The 17,832-nt window shown below is 50.6% G+C and overlaps 1 protein-coding gene across 11 annotated transcripts in view; it reads right to left on the bottom strand.

Annotated features, from left to right (window-relative positions):
- FRYL (FRY like transcription coactivator) overlaps positions 1 to 17,832 on the bottom strand; it is a 2,483,143-nt gene that overhangs the window by 233,986 nt on the left and 2,231,325 nt on the right. For all 11 annotated transcript variants that reach the window (XM_086962669.1, XM_086962670.1, XM_086962671.1 and 8 more), the window contains one exon: positions 10,223 to 10,390. In XM_086962669.1, coding sequence (XP_086818795.1) covers positions 10,223 to 10,390 — 168 coding nt within the window. The remainder of the gene's footprint in view (positions 1 to 10,222; positions 10,391 to 17,832) is intronic.

The following is a 17,832-nucleotide window of genomic DNA, read 5'->3' as shown; positions in this document are numbered from 1 at the left end:
GAGGCCACTAGCCAGCCGGCAAGTGACCAGACAACGCGTCGAGCAGCAAACAGGCAGAAGGGCCCCACGCAGATCTCGTGGATGCTGGAGGGCTGGTCTTCGGTGCAGGAGCTGCTCGAGGTCGGGGCTTCTCAGTCCCCAAAGCACTTGGACGAGGTTACCTCAGAAGTCGTGCTGGAGCAAAGTGCTGCTTCTTTCAAGATGGCCGGTCCCACGTGTCTCGTCGCACCCACGGATCTCAGCTGTGCTGCAGATGTAGGTAGAGGTCGGAGAGGTCTGGGAATCCGGGTCTCGTCAGGCTCGGAAGTCTGGATCCTCGAGGGAAGACGACAAAGGGAAGCCGCTGGACGCTGATGGTGCCTGCTTGTGCAGGGTGGACACTCCTTGCCCACAAGGGAGATTTCTTCAGTCTTCTGTGTAGAAAGTCGAAGTCCAGAGTTTCTTCTTGTAGAGTTTCAGTTCAGGATTAATCTGATTTGGAATGGGACCAGCTCCTACCTTTATCCTGCTAAAGGGGGCTGTACTATCACTAGGTCCCTCCTATGGGTGGGACCAGGAAGGGGGGTGGTTACACCCCCTATCCTTTGTCCGGTGTCGCGCCAGAGCTGGGGCTGGAGTGCCCCAGGAACTAGTTTTAACCGGTGTATGCACAGGGCACCTTGTGTGCCCCAGGCATGTCTCATTCCTTTCAGCCTGTCCTACCTCAATACACAAAATCCTGTCTGTGGTGGTGCTAGCACCTCGTAAGGCAGGAAACCCTTTGTTCAGGCCTCCCTCGCTGGAAGGACTCTCAGCAGCAGGAGGTCAGACTTGTGTCTGTGGTGGCAGCATCCAATTTGTGATGCTGAGGCTCAAGTTAAATTTAACCGGGGTTCACAGTTACATACATGTCGTGTTCCTCTAATAGGGTGGAATGCTACCCCCCCGTCGCCAGAACTGGCGAGGGGGTAGTATTCCAATTCGTATGACACCTTACTCAACATGTTTTGATAATGCTATGCCAAAGTTAGCAATAACCGCGAGGATTATAATGCACTTAAGAGTATATGGTATAGCGTTATCATGGAAACAGCTAAAGGACTTGGTTTCGAAAGCTGCAGACAGGCTCAGCTCATGCTAGAGCACCATCTCACATAATTCCAAGCACTCTGCCTCCAGGATTGTTAAGGCCTGCCATAGGAGTGACTTATAGGAGGATATGTGTCCATTTTAGGGTTAGATATAGGTATACTATATCTAAAGCAAAGGGTGATTACACCACCTTGCCCCAGCTGTGTTACCAGCCAGTTGTGTCTTTTTAGAAGGCCAGGGGTGGCAAAATACATGCTGCAGCCCCTGGTAGGCCTTGGGTGCACTTATGCCCTGGGTACCTATGGTACACTGTACAAGAGTGACCCAATACCAATTGGTAAATGCACCTAAAGTACATGGATGTCAATTTAGAGAGAGAACAGCTAGGCTGTGGGTCTGATTAGCAGGCCCACAGCCAGGGAAAGTCTTAAACCAGTGAAGCAAAAAGCAAAAATCTGGGGTGACCATAGGATTGCAGATCCTACTCTCCTACAGTGTCGGCTTCTTAATCGGAGCAAACAGGCCTTGGCTAATGCAGGCCACGCAGGAAACAAAGAAGGCTTCCCACTCTAACCAGCAAGGTCAGAGGGGTTGCTGCTTTTAGGAGCAGCAAGGGCCAGGCTGGAGCAACCAGACCAGCAGTGGAAAATTGTCGTTTAATCGCCAAAATGGCCACTAGCCAACGAACTAGTAACCGGAAAGGCGCGTCGAGTGGAACAAAGCAAAAGGGCCCCACGCAGATCTCGTGAGAGTTGGAGGGCTGGTCCTTGGTGCAAATGTAGCTCGGTGGTGGGGCTTCTCAAGACCCCAAGCACAGCGACGAGGGTGCCTCAGGTACTGCGCAGTCAGCTTCTTGTGGACTTTCCAAGAGGTCCGGTCCCACGTCTCAGGTCGCCTCCACTCGTCTCAGCTTTGCAGGGACTGTGGATCGGGCTGTTAGATGTCTGGGAGTCTGGTTACTTGTCAGTCTCTGGGCTCGGGCTCCGGGGGGAGGCGGCGGCAAAGCAGTCGGTGATCGCTGGATGGTGCCTGTAGTCACAGGGTGGCCACTCCTTGGCCACAAGGGAGATTCTTCAGTCTTCTGAGCTGCAGAACGTCGAAGGACCAGAGTTTCTTCTTCTTTAGTCGAATTTCAGGGTAATCTGCGGTCTTGGGACTCAGCTCCTACTTTTAAACCAATTCTAGGGGCTGGACTACCTACTAGGTCCCTCCCACGGGTGGGACCAGGAAGGGGGGTGGTTACACCCCCTTTTCTTTGTCCAGTTTCGCGCCAGAGCTAGGGCTGGAGTGCCCCAGCACCGTTTTGAACTGGCCTATGCACGGGGACACCTTGTGTGCCCCGGGCATGTCTGATTCTATTCAGCCCTACCTAACCAGATACACAAAATCCTGTCTGGGGTGGTGCTAGCACCTCCCAAGGCAGGAAACCCTTTGTCCAAGCCTCCCTCGCTGGAAGGACTCCCAGCAGCAGGAGGTCAGACTTGTGTCTGTGGTGGCAGCATCCATTTTGTGATGCTGAGGCTCTGTTTAACTTTAACCGGGTTTCAGGTTCTGTACATGTCGTGTCCCTCTAGAAGGGTGGAATGCTACCCCCGTCGCCAGAATTGGCGAGGGGGTAGTATTTTAATTTGTGTGACACCTTACTCGACATGTTTTGATAATGTCAAACCAGAGTTAGCATTTAACCGCGAGGTTCATAATGCACTTAAGAGTATATGGTATGACGCTATCAGGAAACAGCTAAAGGACATGGTTTCAAAAGCTGCAGACAGGTTCAGCTCATGCTAGAGCACCATCTCACACATAACCAAGCACTCTGCCTTCAGGATTGATAAGGCCTGCCATAGGAGTGACTTATAGGTTACTGTGTGTCCTTGTATGTGTTAGATATAGAGATACTATACCTAAAACAAAGGGTGATTACACTACCTTGCCCCAGCTGAGTGATCAGCGAGTTGTGTCAAATAATAAGGCCAGGCCAGGGGTGGCACAATATGTGCTGCAGCCCCTGGTAGGCCTTGGATGCACCTATGCCCTGGGTACCTAGGGTACACTGTACAGGGGCTCACAAGGTGATCCATGTTCCAAATGGTATGTACCTAGAGTACATGGAGTCCATTTTACCAGAGAGAGCAGAGGGCCTGGGGTCCTGATTAGCAGGGTCCCAGGTCAACTAAGTCGAAAACAAGCTAAACACTAGGCAAAAAGTTGGGGGTAACCATAGTCAAATGTCCACCTTCCTACAGAGGCAAAGGCACCAAAAGCCGTCCAAGAACAGCATGAAAACCCTGTCTATGTATACCAGGTGAGAGAAAGAAAACACATACTAGATATGTGGGTGTGAAAAGTAGAGTGCAGGACTTTACAAGAAGTGGAACTGCACCTAGGGTCTGATAGATCCGCAGGATCTGGCATGCCGACCGTAAGCAAGACCCTGAGAGATGGCAACTGGTATGACAAGTTAGCGCATACCGGTTCAGGATGTACAACAGTGGAAAGAAGTACTATGTAAACCCGCTTCAGCAAAATACATGTGACAGCAGAGTCAGGATGCCAACCCACAGCCAGAAAATGACAGTGGTATGAGAAACAGAAGACACACCAGTAGAGTTGGTCTTACACAGAAATGTGAAAGGACAGACGGCAACCAGCAGATGCGCCTAAAACCGGACTTACAGGAAGAACGATAGGCAGGCGGAACACTGGAAGGTACATAAGCAGACCGTGTGGACCACACAAAGTATAGCAAAGACCCTCATAAAGGGGAGTGTGAACAGGCAAGATGCAACAGGCACAACAGCAAGAAGGCAACCAGCAAAAAGGGGCCCAGGCAAGCCGGACACCTATATAACACCTTGTAGCACAAGCAGACCGGGTCAAAGACCACGGATACCACAAGAAGGAACGTTGCCAGCAAGATTCTACTGTGTATAAACACAGCAGACATCTATTAAGAAGAAAGATGCTCAAACTGAAGCGTAATACAATAGGCTAGGGCATGCGTAACGTAGCAACAGACGTGCGGAAGCAGAACTGGACAGGACAATGGCCACGTCTATAAGCAACATCCGCCCCTCGCCAGAGAGGAACAGCGCCGCCCCGCAAGACAGAGGAGGAGATGGAGCTAGGCACGATTGAGGGAACAGTCTGTACCAACCTAGAGGTCCTGGAACCCAAGAAGCGAGTATCATGAAGAGAACCATCCCCATGAGCGTCAGAGAATGAACCCAAAGTAGAAGCATGGAAAACACCTGGCGGCAACAGCAGGGAAGGAGAAAAAACTGCTCTTGGGAAAGTGGCCAGAAGACGAGGCCATAAGGCACTTCAGAGACAGACACGTAATCCACTACCGTTAAAGACAAGCCTAGTAAGGGATGACAACATAAACAGACCAGGGCGTGTCCAAGTTTATGGTAACAGTAACAAACTAACCGCATAGCGGCATTTATCCCTTGCAAAGCAAGTACAGAGCATCAGCCGTGAAAGTACAGCGCCTGAGATTAAGGGAACAAGGATGCCGAGAGACTGAGACCGGCAAAAGAAAAGCAGCCATTAAGATCAGAAGAGCACTGCAATGCTGGAAACATAAGGACCTTGTCAAGGCAGGCAAGGGAAAGGCCGCACAGCAAGGTACCTAGGCCTAGAATTACTACAGACAACTGGAGCCAATTGCAACTGAAGTGCAAGAGACGAGTGCTTACTGCAGAAAAAGAGAACAGCCTGACCCCTCGAAGGATGAAAGTAAGGAAGACTCCATAGGAGCGTACCAAGGCTAAGTCAAGTACCCCACAGCCCGCAAACACCCCACATAGGGTAAGTCTCAACCCCTGCGAGGGGAGTCCTCTTGGGCAAGGCACACATTCAGAGGACTGAAAGGAAAGACAGAACCAGCCGTCCGGCTATACGGAAAGTATACTGAGATGGCGGAACTACCGCCTACACTATCCGGGTGCTATGCGGAGAACCGGGACATGTTTGAAATCAAACCAACAAGGCAACATCGCCTACACAGAATGAAAAAAGTGAAGGGAAAATTGTGCCATTCCCCTGCCATCATACTGAAGGCAGATCAATTCTATCCGCGGGCATTCTGGAATTGAAGGTAGAAGGGTCTCAACCGAGTCCAAAAGGGTGGAGGATGAGTGTGCGAACACGCAAGCCGTATTCAATGCTCGGATGCCAGCACTGGCAGGGGCGAAAAGCTGGCGGCCTCAGGCATCCAACCACCTAGACTTCCTGGTGGGAGGTAACAATGGTAAGGCAGAGGTAGACTAAGTCAAAAGCCGCCTGAACAACTAGGCGCCGAGCTCTAGGGTGAAGGGATAGGCAGAGCGGATTATCTGGGCAAGGACGGTGTCGACGAGCTATGGCCCGATCAATAGGGTCACCAGAGGAAGGCCTCGCCCATGTGCCCAGCAGGATGTCAAACAAAGATGCCCCAAGGGGCAGCAAAGACTCCACCTCAACTGGCTCCATGTAGAGAAGATCTAACAAGGGGTTAGTAGGCAGGGAAACCACAGGGAGCTGAAAACTAAGAATAGCTGCCGCCCTGTGAATCGCCATTGCAGAGGCAGCACTAGCCTCAGTTGCCATCCGGGGAAGTGATAATAAACCATCGGTAGGAGACGTGTGGAGACTAACCCGTCCACCAGAAAGCAAAAGTGGGAGAGCCTGAGGCTGATCCCGATGCCACGCCACACAAAGTACCTGCAACATGGGCCGATATGACCTCAGATCTGGGTAGTCCAGAGGAACTTCAATCTCCTGCATAAGAGAAGGTGTAGGCATCGTATGGGAGTCAGGTGGGGCACCAACCTCATGTAATAGAGGAGGCGTGGACGTCGGAACTGGTGTCGACCGATGTTGAGTTGGAGTAGTCTGGGCGTCGACAACCTCCAAAGGGGACTCGGCCTGGGCGCCATCCGAAGTCGACCCCACTGCAACATGTGGGGAACAGGGCGTTGAGCCCGGCGCCGCTTCCGACGTCAGCGCAGGAAGCTGCTCAGGGCTATGCAGTGACTGTAGGGGCAGGCTAGATGGGCGACTGGGAGGGCCCTCTAGGCTGTGTCCCATCGGCGTCATGTCGACTACGGAATCAGAGTCAATGCACACAGTCGGCGCCGATGAGGAATCCGCCGGCGAGGACTGGACGTGAGTGCCTTCCACCTTCATGGGACCCGAAGTCGCACCAGGGAGAGGGGGTGACCCAGAGTAAGAGTGGAGTGCTTTGGAATAAGCCTCCATTTGGGCCCGCGTCGCTCCGGCACCTGGAAAGGGAGGGTATGGAGGATGCGACTGCTGGACGCCCGTCCCCGGCAAGAAGCGATAAGAGCGGGCACCAGCGTCACGCGTTTGGGAGGAAGACCTCCTGGACTTCTACTTATCCTTACCTGCATCCGAATGACGTCCATGGAAAAGACCTCGGGAATGGGCTTGATCCAGAGAGGGAGAGCGGCGACGCCGAGGTGTGCGGCCAACAATTTCATACGCAGCACCCGTAAGGACTTAGGTTTCTTTCTCTGACAGGCATCTCACTCGGAGTCGTGATGCACTCCTAGGCACCACATTCAGACGGCATGCGGGTCAGTTACAGACATCTGACACGCACATGTCTCACATGACTTAAAGCCCGAAGGCATTGCACACTGTTCTGGGGCGCCAAAGGCGTCGAGAAGACCCGAAAAACAGGCCAAGGAACAACTGGGTTTCCAGTATCCACGTTGCGACGCTGAAAAGAAGAAAAATGACGTCAGCGCAGCCGGGAGGGCCATATACGACTTCGCTGATGACACGTTCGTGGACGTCAGGGTGGAGCCGTGCGGCGCCACCCCCAGAGCGCAGAGGTGCTGCTGCGGAAAGTTTGCCGGATCCAGTCTAACGTCTGGGGATATTCTAAGTTAAGGAATCTGCAGCTAGATGTCTCTATCAGATGCACATATATGCTCTCTCACTCAATCTATGGAGCTCTGCAATGTCATCTGGAGAAGAATCTTCATGGGTGTGGTAGAAGCAATGTAATAATCCCAATTGCTTTGATGATGATAATCTTCTTGAGAACTAGCCTTGTTTCCAATAACCTCACCTTACTCTGTGGGTTTAATGGAGGAAATCTTGCATAGTAATCTGACATCATTCAGTGGAGATTACTGATGAGTCCATAGGCAGTTGTACCATTGAGGTACCCTGGTAAGAAGGTTCCTAGTAGCATTACCTACAGCGGCAATCTTACTGGTGGTAGGTGTTTTCCTGATCTTGTCCTATTTGAACAGCTTAGTCAGCCATATCCCCATTATCACATATGCCCTAGTCATGGGATTCATCCTCAGTATCCAAATGATTTGGAGGCAGGAGATGTGTTATCTTGCTAGGTGAGGTATATGAACATAGCACAACGACAGACACACAATTTTTCCAAAAACAAAATCATTTATATGAATGGGTTGCAAAGAATGGTGCAGTCCTTGACAGAGCCCTCAATGATGGTACAGTCGCTGACAGGAAAGGAAGATCTGCAGATGATTGCATAGGACGAGCCAATGAAGCTGTAGAGGAATGCTTTGTAAAGGCAGCTAAGCTGTAGAGGAAGGCTTTGTAAAGGCAGCTATTGTAGAGGAAAGAGAAATAAAAGGACTGACAAAGGTGGTGCCTCAGAATGTGCCCTAGAAGGCAAGTCTGGCTTATTTTACTTCTTTCTTACAGAAGTGTGGAGGTTTCAAAGAGGCTGATGGCACTCTTTAGATGGCACCCCAATTTTGCTACCTTAACCTCTTTGTAACAACATTTCAGTGTCTGCTTAGATAGGCCACATTGCAAGAATTCACACCCAGAAGCTGGCATGCCACTGGATATTACCTTCTTATTGACCTGAGATATCCACTTTATTGGTCATTGTGTTTTTGCTTAAAATTTCCTACAGATATTGCAGTTCTTTGCCTTTTCCGTTGAGGAAAAACAGTATAAATGTGGGGGTATTCCACCTACAGCCTTTTCCTACAGAATGTACAGGCCCCCAGACGGGCTTTTTGAGAAGTCTTTCACGATGCAGAAAAATTGCACTTTCTATAAATCGAACGTATCGTGAGCTCGAGGGGGGAGTTGTGTGCAGGGTGCTTTCTTACTGGCTAAAATGTGGGTTTTGTTTTTCCTAGGTGGCTATTGGGTTACAAAAGTGGCAGTGTCTCTGGCCCTTTCAAGCCTAGTTTGGAAATACATGCCGTTTCAAAAATCACTCTGAGGTGACTATATTGACAAACGTAACAAAATGATGGATGGAGTGCTGAAACTTTTCAACCACTCACCCCCGTCAAGAAATATAGGTTTAATCCCTTGTTCTTTTGCTCACTAAGCTAAGCCCAGTTTGGACCCAGTGGTTATGTGCCTAGGTTAGGCCCATGTAGCGTAGCGTCTCATTTCTTACTTGGTTCTATTTTTCCCAACAACATTTCTGCTGTGACCTTTTGAACATATTTGCGTGCACAACAATATTGGATTTGTTTCTCTGAAACTACTTTTACACATCTAGCTTTGCACAACATTATCACAATGCCTCAAACATGATGTACAAGGCCCTTCAATGCACTATGCATAAATGTCGCTCTAGCTTCAGCCACAAGGCGTCGGGGCTATCTATATATATATATATAATATCACTAATTTATACGCACATCACAAGGGTGCTTTCTAATATAAATCAAAAGCATCCCTGCATGAGTGACTCCCTGGTAAGGTTTAGGGGGCTTATTAGGCACTGCGAGACAGCTGGTCTTTGGGCCAACATATCTTAGGGGATCTCCCGGAATCAGTCTAGGCACCTCACCCAAAGTTTGTTGTCCAACAAAAGCGCAGATCCTATGGATCAATAGGAATAGGAACTACACAATACAGCCAAATGCAAATCAGTCTTGACCCGCTCTTCATGGGAACAGTCCAGCCCGAACTGCCAAGCTATTTCCTCCCTGGACTGGAAACAAGCATCCTGAGACTGGTTTCAGAGAAACACCCCTCATCAGCCAGGCAGCATGAATCTAGTGGCACAGCGAGCAAAGACCCATGACTGGGCATATCTGTGGTCATCAAAATACGGATAGATTAATCCCAGATCTGTGACTGGGGGTGAGTGTTTGAAAAGTTTCAACAATCTGTCCATTTTATCTTGTGATGTTGCTATGGGCACCCTAAATGCCTATGGGTATGCCCAGACGTGGGTCCCTTGCTCGCTGTGCCACTAAATTCAAGCTAGCCTGGCTGATGATGGATGATTCCCCGAAACCAGTTCCAGGATACTTGTTTCCAGTCGAGGGAGGACCTGGCCTGGCAGAACAGGCTAGACTGATCCCATGAGGAGCAGAGTCAAGAATGATTTTCATATGGCTGGGTCCAAACTGGGTGATGTGATGAGCAAAATACAGATGAATTAAACTCAGATCTGTGACTGGAGGGGTGATTGTTCGAAAGGTTTCAACACTCCGTCCATCATTTCATTTTGTGATGTTGCTGGGTTACCATATTGACTACAGTAAATGATTGAAGCCTGTTAAAACCTGAATGAAAAGTTCTATAAATTACACTATACAAGGACATGTTTTCTGAACAAGCTAACAAAATACAAAAGATCTGCGTAATCAACCAAGGATACTTACGTTTTGTTGGTCAGCAATTCAAGCAATTAAGTATCCACTCAGGAGGCCTTTCCAAAACACAGTCAATAGTGTTGGGTGCTACTTTGAATATGGATACCGATGCTCTGGTCGAACCAGCATCTAACACAGCTGGCCTGAGGTTCTAAACCAAATCACAGCCCAGATCAAAAGAATCCCAAAACACAGCAAAATGTAATAAGAAGTGTGAATTAAGTTGCCGCAGATTTCTGTCCACCACACCAAGAAAAGAACTGCCAATTAAGGTCAACACCGACACAGCTCATTAAAGCACTCAAATGATATTTGTAACCTGTGGAAAGTGTGGCAATTAATACCCAAGCATTCTTCCATTTAGGACTTTAGTAAGGAACTACCCACACAGGTTATAAATAATTCAAATTGAATGACATCAAGTATGTCACAGTAAAACAATTTGAAGGCAAAGAAAAAGCTGTAATGCAGTTTCAGAAGGAGCCCAGATCAGCCATGCACAAGCCCATATTTCTCCCCACCTCAGGCAACTGGCTGTTAGTGCTGTCGTGAAGAGAAACCTCCAGATTTGCGCTTTCAGCATGGACTGATAGAATATCTTCAGTTGTGGTACTGCTAAAGGAGTCTTGAGACTGAAGAAGCACATCAACGTGGTCTGGTATTTCACTTACTGCAGACTCATTGTTTAGCTAAGGAAAAAGCAGTGAGAAATATCACTTGTTAAAAACTGTGTTCTTGTATGCAGAGAATTGTTTAACTGAACCTAGGTTTAAAACACAGTTTTGTTACACACCAGCATTTCAGTTGCTCAGAATTTTCACTGCATTAAACCAGACAAAACAAATCATATTTCTTGTCAAAGTTAACAAAATGTTCAAAGTGCAGAGCGTCATTATATTGCTTCACTCCGTCACGGCCTGTTTCAGGAGAATTCAGCTTCCTTCCTCTGGGTTTAACTGGTGAGAAATGGGTAAACAGAACGTAATACAGCAAATCTTCACACTGGGAATGAACAACAGTTATTTAATTAGGCCCAATAAATCCATCAAGCTAACATTTAAATTGCAATCAATAATTTAAAGTTCTGTCGCCATTCAATTTCACCAGCCGATCCGTGCTCATATTCTTGCATTTTAAATCTAATAATCAGCGACAAAACACCTAACGTGCACTCTAAGCTAACAAGCACCATATTCTCGCAATTTATTTTTCTTTTCAGGAGCACACTCTTGGATTAAGATGACTTGTTTACAGCATGGTCCATTAAAACTGATTATTTACGGTATTACTAAGTGTGAGAAAGTGCCATCTTTCTTGCATGGTATGTCCCCACTTTTTGCTGAATTGCTGATGTGCTTTGACTGAGTGTGCCCTAGGCTCCTGCCAATCAGGTACACAGGGCCTGTGTTCCTTCGCTAAAAACTGCATTGAAACCAAAACCCAATTGGCATCTCTGGCCACATGTCAGCCCTTGGTAAATGGTACCCTAGGTACCTAGGGCCCTGTGACAAAAGAAGGCCCCTAAGGGCTGTGCCACCCTTAGAGGCCCAGTACACTGACGCACAAGTTACTACTTGTGTAACAATATATCTGTAAGTGACATTAGTTAGTGATAGATTCCTTACCTTAGAATATCCCTAGGCGTCAGACTGGATCGGAAACTTTTGCGTAGCAATACCCCTGCGCGTCGGTAGGCGTCGTCCGTGGCTCCGCGTCCGTCGTCTTTAGCGCTGGAATGACGTCGCTGTAGTATTTGGACGCCGCCCTCGCGCGCTGACGTCAGTTCTTATACACCGCTTTTCCGCACCAGATACGCAGAGCCATGATAGAACAAACACTGGTGCCATGAAACTAGGGCCCTGAAAGGGGATGACCTTAACCCTAGATATCGGTTCGCAGAACGGGGAGGATGGGTGGGTCGGTAAGGAATCTATCACTAACTAATGTCTCTTACAGATATATCGTTACACAAGTAGTAACTTGTGCATCTGAAAGACACGTTAGTGATAGATTCCTTACCTTAGAATAGATACCCCAGCAATACCAACCCCGGTGGTGGGTCTGCGAACCAATAACCACACCAGAAAGTCCTGGAGGACGGAACGGCCAAAGAAGCCATCCCTCTGGACTTGGCTGTCCAGGCATTAGTGTCTTGCGAACCTGTGCAGCGAGGCCCACGTAGCTGCCTGACGAATGTCCTGCAAGGGGACTCCTCGGCCCAGGGCAGTAGTAGTCGCCGTGGCCCGAGTGGAATGGGCCCTCAGTCCAACAGGAGGTTCCTTCTTAGCCAAGGAGTAACACGCTTGGATGCACAACACAATCCACCGAGAGATGGTCCGCTTGTGCACCGCCCGTCCTTTCTTAGTGCCCACGTAACCAACAAAGAGTTGGTCATCCACCCGGAACTGGTGTGTGCGATCCAGATAGTAAGAGAGAGCACGTTTTGGGTCCAGACGGTGGAGCCTCTCTTCCTCTTTAGAGGGAGGCGGAAAGAATGTGGGCAAGGTGATGGACTGCCCGATGTGGAAGGCTGTGACTACCTTGGGCAGGAAAGAGGGTTTTGTCCACAACACAACCTTGTCCGGATGGACAGAAAGTAAAGGAGGTTTAGAGGAAAGAGCCTGAAGCTCACTCACTCTCCTGGCAGAGGTGATGGCAACCAGGAAAGCAGTCTTAAGGGTAAGAAGACGTAGAGGACAATTATGAAGGGGCTCAAAGGGAGCGCACATCAACTAAGTTAGAACCAGGTTCAAGTCCCACTGGGGCATCACGAAAGGAACAGGAGGGAACATATGAGGGATGCCCTTTAAGAATCTGTTTACAATGGGGGACTTGAACAAAGAAGGGTGATCAGGTAGCCTTAAGAAGCTGAAAGGGCAGAAAGCTAGCCCTTGATAGTGCCCAGTGCAGAGCCCTGCTGGGCAAGAGAAAGAAGGAAGAGGAGAACCTCAGAAAGAGGGGCATTGAGAGGATCTACAGCCTTTGCTGTGCACCATGCCACAAATCTGTCCCACCTGCAGGCGTATACCGACTTTGTGGAGGGACGCCTGGCTGCCAGAATGACATTACAGACTTCAGGAGGCAAGTCAAATGGCCTCAACTGTCGCCGCTCAATCTCCAAGCATGGAGGAAAAGACTGGACAGGTTCGGGTGGAGGACCGTCCCCTGCTGCTGCGACAGAAGGTCCTCCTGAAGAGGCAGACAATTCGGGGGATCGACTGACATACTGAGTAGCTCGGGATACCAGTACCTTCGCACCCAGTCCGGAGCCACAAGGATGACTGGGGCCCGGTCGCGCCTGATCTTCTTCAGCACTCTGGGCAGAAGTTTTATAGGAGGAAAGGCGTACAACAGACCGCAACTCCACTCGCGACGAAAAGCGTCCCCGAGCGAGTGCCGCCTTGGAAATTCCAACGTGCAGAACTGATGACATTGTGTGTTCTCTTCTGTGGCGAATAGATCTAACCAAGGCTCTCCCCACTGCTGAAAGAGGCCTTGCGCCACGTCCGAGTTCAAACCCCATTCGTGATCCATCATGTACCGGTGTCTTGAGTTCGTCCGCCCTGGCTGTCCGAGAACCTGCCAGGTGTTGAACCACCAGGGTAGCGCCCTGGTGTTCCAGCCATGTCCAGAGGCGCAGTGACTCCTGACAGAGGGTCCACGACCCCACCCCGCCCTGTTTGTTGCAGTACCACATGGCGGTGGTGTTGTCCGTGAACACCTGCACTACACTTCCCCGGACAGAGGGAAGGAATGCCTTCAGTGCAAGTCGGCTCGCCCGCAGCTCCAGAAGGTTGATATGGCTGCTGACCCAATCGCGGTTCGTGAGCCACCACTGCAACTGGCTCGCAGTGCCCTCCGAGATCAGAACGTAGTAGGACAGGTTGCCCTGATGCTGTGCCCACGGAAACTTCAGGTCCCACTTCAGAGCCCATATCCGCCACCTGGCGTGATGCACCAGAAGGGGACAGGAGGTCATCAGCCCCAGGAGCCGCAGCGTCAACCTGACCGAGACTCGGGATAAAGGCTGAAAGATCAGAATCAGAGCCTTAATATCTCGAACACGCTGTTCGGGGGGATAAACCCTAAAGTCCAGAACAGCTCAGATGAAAAGAAGCTTCTGAGAGGGGCACAGGTGTGACTGGCACGTTGATGGAGAACCCCTATGAGTGCTGAAGGTCGGCCGTAGTCTGGAGGTGGGAGGAGACTGTTTCGGGCAAGCCCGCCTTCAACAGACTCTCGGGGGTGGGGTGAATGGACAGGAAGTTAGGGTCGCCCGGAGTTGGGCGGTGGCGTCCGGCCACGTTCCAATCCACAGGAAGGCCTGTGGAGGGCTTGGACCAGGTGCCCAGCAGAACGTCAGCGAGGGCCTCGTTAAACGGCAGTAGAGGCTCAGAGGAGCATGCCTGCGGTTTGAGCACCTCAGTGAGGAGGTTAGTACTCACGGCCGCGACAGGGAGCTCAAGAGCCAAGGCCTTGGCTGCCCTAGTCAACACCACGCTGTAAGCAGCCCCCTCTCCTCTGTAGCCACGGAGGGAGGAGAGACTAATCCAGTGTCGGGCAAAGTGTCCAGATCTCTGGCTTCCCCTAGCTTGTCTGCCCAGTCCTGGCTCAACTGGCACTGCAGTGCCAAAGAGTCCTCAGACCTCTCCCAGTCCTCCTAGTCATCCATCTCCAGATAATCAGGGAAAAATGATGGAGCTGGGTCGTAGGTGATTTGCTCACCCATCGGCGCCAGGCGGCGCTGGTCCGATGCCGGACACGGCTCCTGGCTGAGCAAAGAACCACGGTGCTCAGACCAATCACAAAGCCTGGGTGCTTCCTTCTTTCGGCCGGAGCAGAGCAACAACGAGGAAGGGGGGATGTATTGAAAACAGACAGCCGAAAGGAGGTTTTTTCTTTTTACTACCCCCTGGGCCCGCTCCCGCATCTGTGCCAGCAGCCACTTGTAAATGATCATCGTTATCTTACCAGATCAGGGATTTGAAGCAGAAGTTACTACTTGTGTAACGATATATCTGTATATTTGTAAGAGACATTAGTTAGTGATAGACTCCTTACCTTACAATAGCCCCAGGCGTCAGACTGGATCCGGAAAGTTTTGCCTAGCAGTACCCCTGCGCGTCAGTAGGTGGCGTCCTGCGGCTCCGCGTCCGTCGCTGGGGTCGTATGCACAGAGATAACATCACGGAGACTACTTAGGCGCCACCCAAGCGTGCTGGCGTCAGTTCTGTACACGACTTTCCGCTCCAGGAATGCTAAGCCTTGCAAGATACTGACCACTGGTGCACTGAAACTAGGGCCCTGAAAGGGATGACCTTAACCCTAGTAATCGATCTGCAGAACGGGGAGGATGGGAGGGGCGGTAAGGAATCACTAAATAAGCTCTCTTACAGATATATTGTTACACAAGTAGTAACTTGTGCATCTCAAAGAGACACTTTAGTGATCGATTCCTTATCTTAGAATAGATACCCTAGCAATACCAACCCCGGTGGTGCGTCTGTGAACAAGATTACACCAGAAAGTCACAGAGAACAGAACTGCCAAATAAGCAGTCTCTCCTGACTTGACTGTCAATGTAGTAGTGCATGGTAAACGTGCCTTAACCCTAAGGTACAGCCTGAGACAGCACAGTCTGGACCACCTCCGGGCACCAAGGCAACACCTCAGCCACGGAATCCCACACTGCGTGGGAATAGAGGCCCAGAAGGCATGCAGTGTTCACCGACCGCAGCCCTAAGCTGGCTGAAGAGAACAACCGCTTGCCAAACTGATCCAGCTTCTTAGAGTTCTTATCCGGCGGGGCAGTGGGAAAGGCACTTTGGGACGTAAAAGCTTGGATGACCAGACTCTCAGGCGTAGGATAAGTGGTCAGAAAGCCAGGGTCACCCGGCGCCAGGTAATGACGCCTGGTGACGTTCTTATCCACAGGGGCCCCATGGCAGGTCGAGACCAAATGCCCAGTAAGACGTCCGTGGGGGCATCATGAACTGGTAGTAGGGGCTCCGACGAAGTGGACGCCGTCTGGAGCACCGTAGAGAGGTATAGGTTGAGGACCTCAGCTGCCCGACCGAGGACCACCGTGTAAGAGGCACCCTCCTCCATGGCAGGCGGAGGAGAAGCAAACCCCGGGTCAGTTGAGACATCAAGCCCGCCAGTCTCCTCTAACTCGTCCGCGCAGTCCTGCTCAGTCACACTGACAAGCAAGGGGGTCCTCGGACCCCTCACAGATATCCTCCACCTCTGCCGTATGTGGTACAGGCAGCAGCGGCAGGGCTGGGGATGGAACAAACGGCGCCGGACGGGGCTGAACCGGTGCTGTGTCCCAGTGTGGATCCCAGCCAGGAACAAAATTGTCTTGGAACATGGGCCAATGGTATCCACTAGGGCGCCGGAGCAGGCAGCAGAGGACCTAGTGGCGCTGTGGCCTAAGCCAGCGGCACAGGATCCTGTGGCGCCGGAGACGCAGCCGGCGCTGATGGCCCAACAGGATCCTAACACAGGACCGCGGGCCCGAGGGCGCGCAGGCGGGACCGCGAGGCCTAAACAGGGGGTCCATGGTAGCAAGAAATGCCTGCACCTATGCGGGAGTCGCCGACGACCCGGGTAAAGCGTGTAGGCCGCGGGACTCCCAGGCTCTAAAGGAGCCGTATGGTCAGGACCCCTGTCCCCCTTGTCCGCATCCGGGAACAGACAGGGGACGTCGGAGAGCAACAACACTTCTTCGACTTCTTTTTATGTCTTCTCTTACCCAAATCCGAGGGTGAATAATTAGAACCCGAGGAGCGATGATGGTGGCTGTGCAAGCGTTCTCTGGAGCGGCCCCTAGACGACTGTGCCGGACCTCAAGCAGCTTCCGGCGCCGCTCCTTCAAGGCCTTCGGGGCCATGGGCTGACAGTCCAAACAGGACCGGGAGTCGTGGTCGTACTCCAGGCAGTAGAGACAGATGTCGTGTGGGTCCGCCACCGACATATTGCGACAGCAGGCCCAGCAAGGCTTAAAACCAGGCATCCCTAAGTGCACAAGAGTAGATTCAAAAGTACAGGAGACAAAAAGTCTTAAAATGATAGTCAAAGTGACTAGGGAACATGCTTTAACCGGATCTGCGCCTAATGGCGCAGAAAAAGAAAGAATTGACGTCAGCACGCATGGGTGGTGCCTAAGTAGTCTCCCTGACGTCATCTACCGACGCGCAGGGGTACTGCTGACGAAAAAACTTTCCGGATCCAGTCTGACGCCTGGGGATATTCTAAGGTAAGGAATCTATCACTAACGTGTCTCTTTCAGATAAAACAAAACAAACCAGACTGGATCCAGAAATGTTCCCACAGCAGTACCTCTGCGAGTCGGTACAGGGCATTAAGCAATTCCGTAATGATTGTCCAACGGATGTGACGTCCTCAGAGCCCATCAGCTTCTTCTGCAACTACTTTCTGCGCTAAAACACAGAGCTACGTATAAACTGCCATGCCCAAAAAAAGAAACCTTTTTGAAACACGCTTAAATATTAATAGTTGTTTGGCTGGTCTTCCTTTTTGTTTTTTACCAACGAAAGGCACGTGGGTGGATAGAAGGGGTCTGGAAAAACAGGAGAATCAGTTCACAGAGCGCAGAGGAAGGGTGGGTGGGTCAGTAAGGAATCTGCAGCTAGATCTATTCTCGCCTAGATAAGGCATTACCGAAGGTAAGCAACTTATTCACCTGAAAGAGAGGTCTAAGTGCAAATTCCTTACCTCAGAATAGATAGCCAAACAATACCATCCTATAGGAGGATCTGCAAACCGATTCCATGAAAGATCATGGACTACACTATTAAGTCCGCAAAAAAAAAAGGGAGAGGAAAGGGAGGGCGAGGAAGTAAACATCCCACCAGACAACTCCTAGACAACCCCATACGGAACCGAACCTGCAGTTGTGCAAAAACATGGGAGAAAATGCCATGGAACAAGAACAAGAAGAGTGTGGAGTGTAGGAGGCTGGCTCAGTATATTGTGTACACCTATTGGTGAGGCACCCTGCACTGAATCCAGGCAACCCTTAGTGATAGTTGAAGTGGTCCCTGATAACGAAAGCTCTCAAGGGGTAGCTGTGGAAAGCAGCAAAGGCTTATTCAGGAGGGGTGTAAAG

The sequence above is a fragment of the Lissotriton vulgaris genome, chromosome 3_1 (genome assembly GCF_964263255.1).
Source record: "Lissotriton vulgaris chromosome 3_1, aLisVul1.2, whole genome shotgun sequence".
Taxonomy (NCBI): domain Eukaryota; kingdom Metazoa; phylum Chordata; class Amphibia; order Caudata; family Salamandridae; genus Lissotriton; species Lissotriton vulgaris.
The sequence above is the reverse complement of the archived record's forward strand: the minus strand, read 5'-3'. Positions and strand labels throughout refer to the sequence as shown.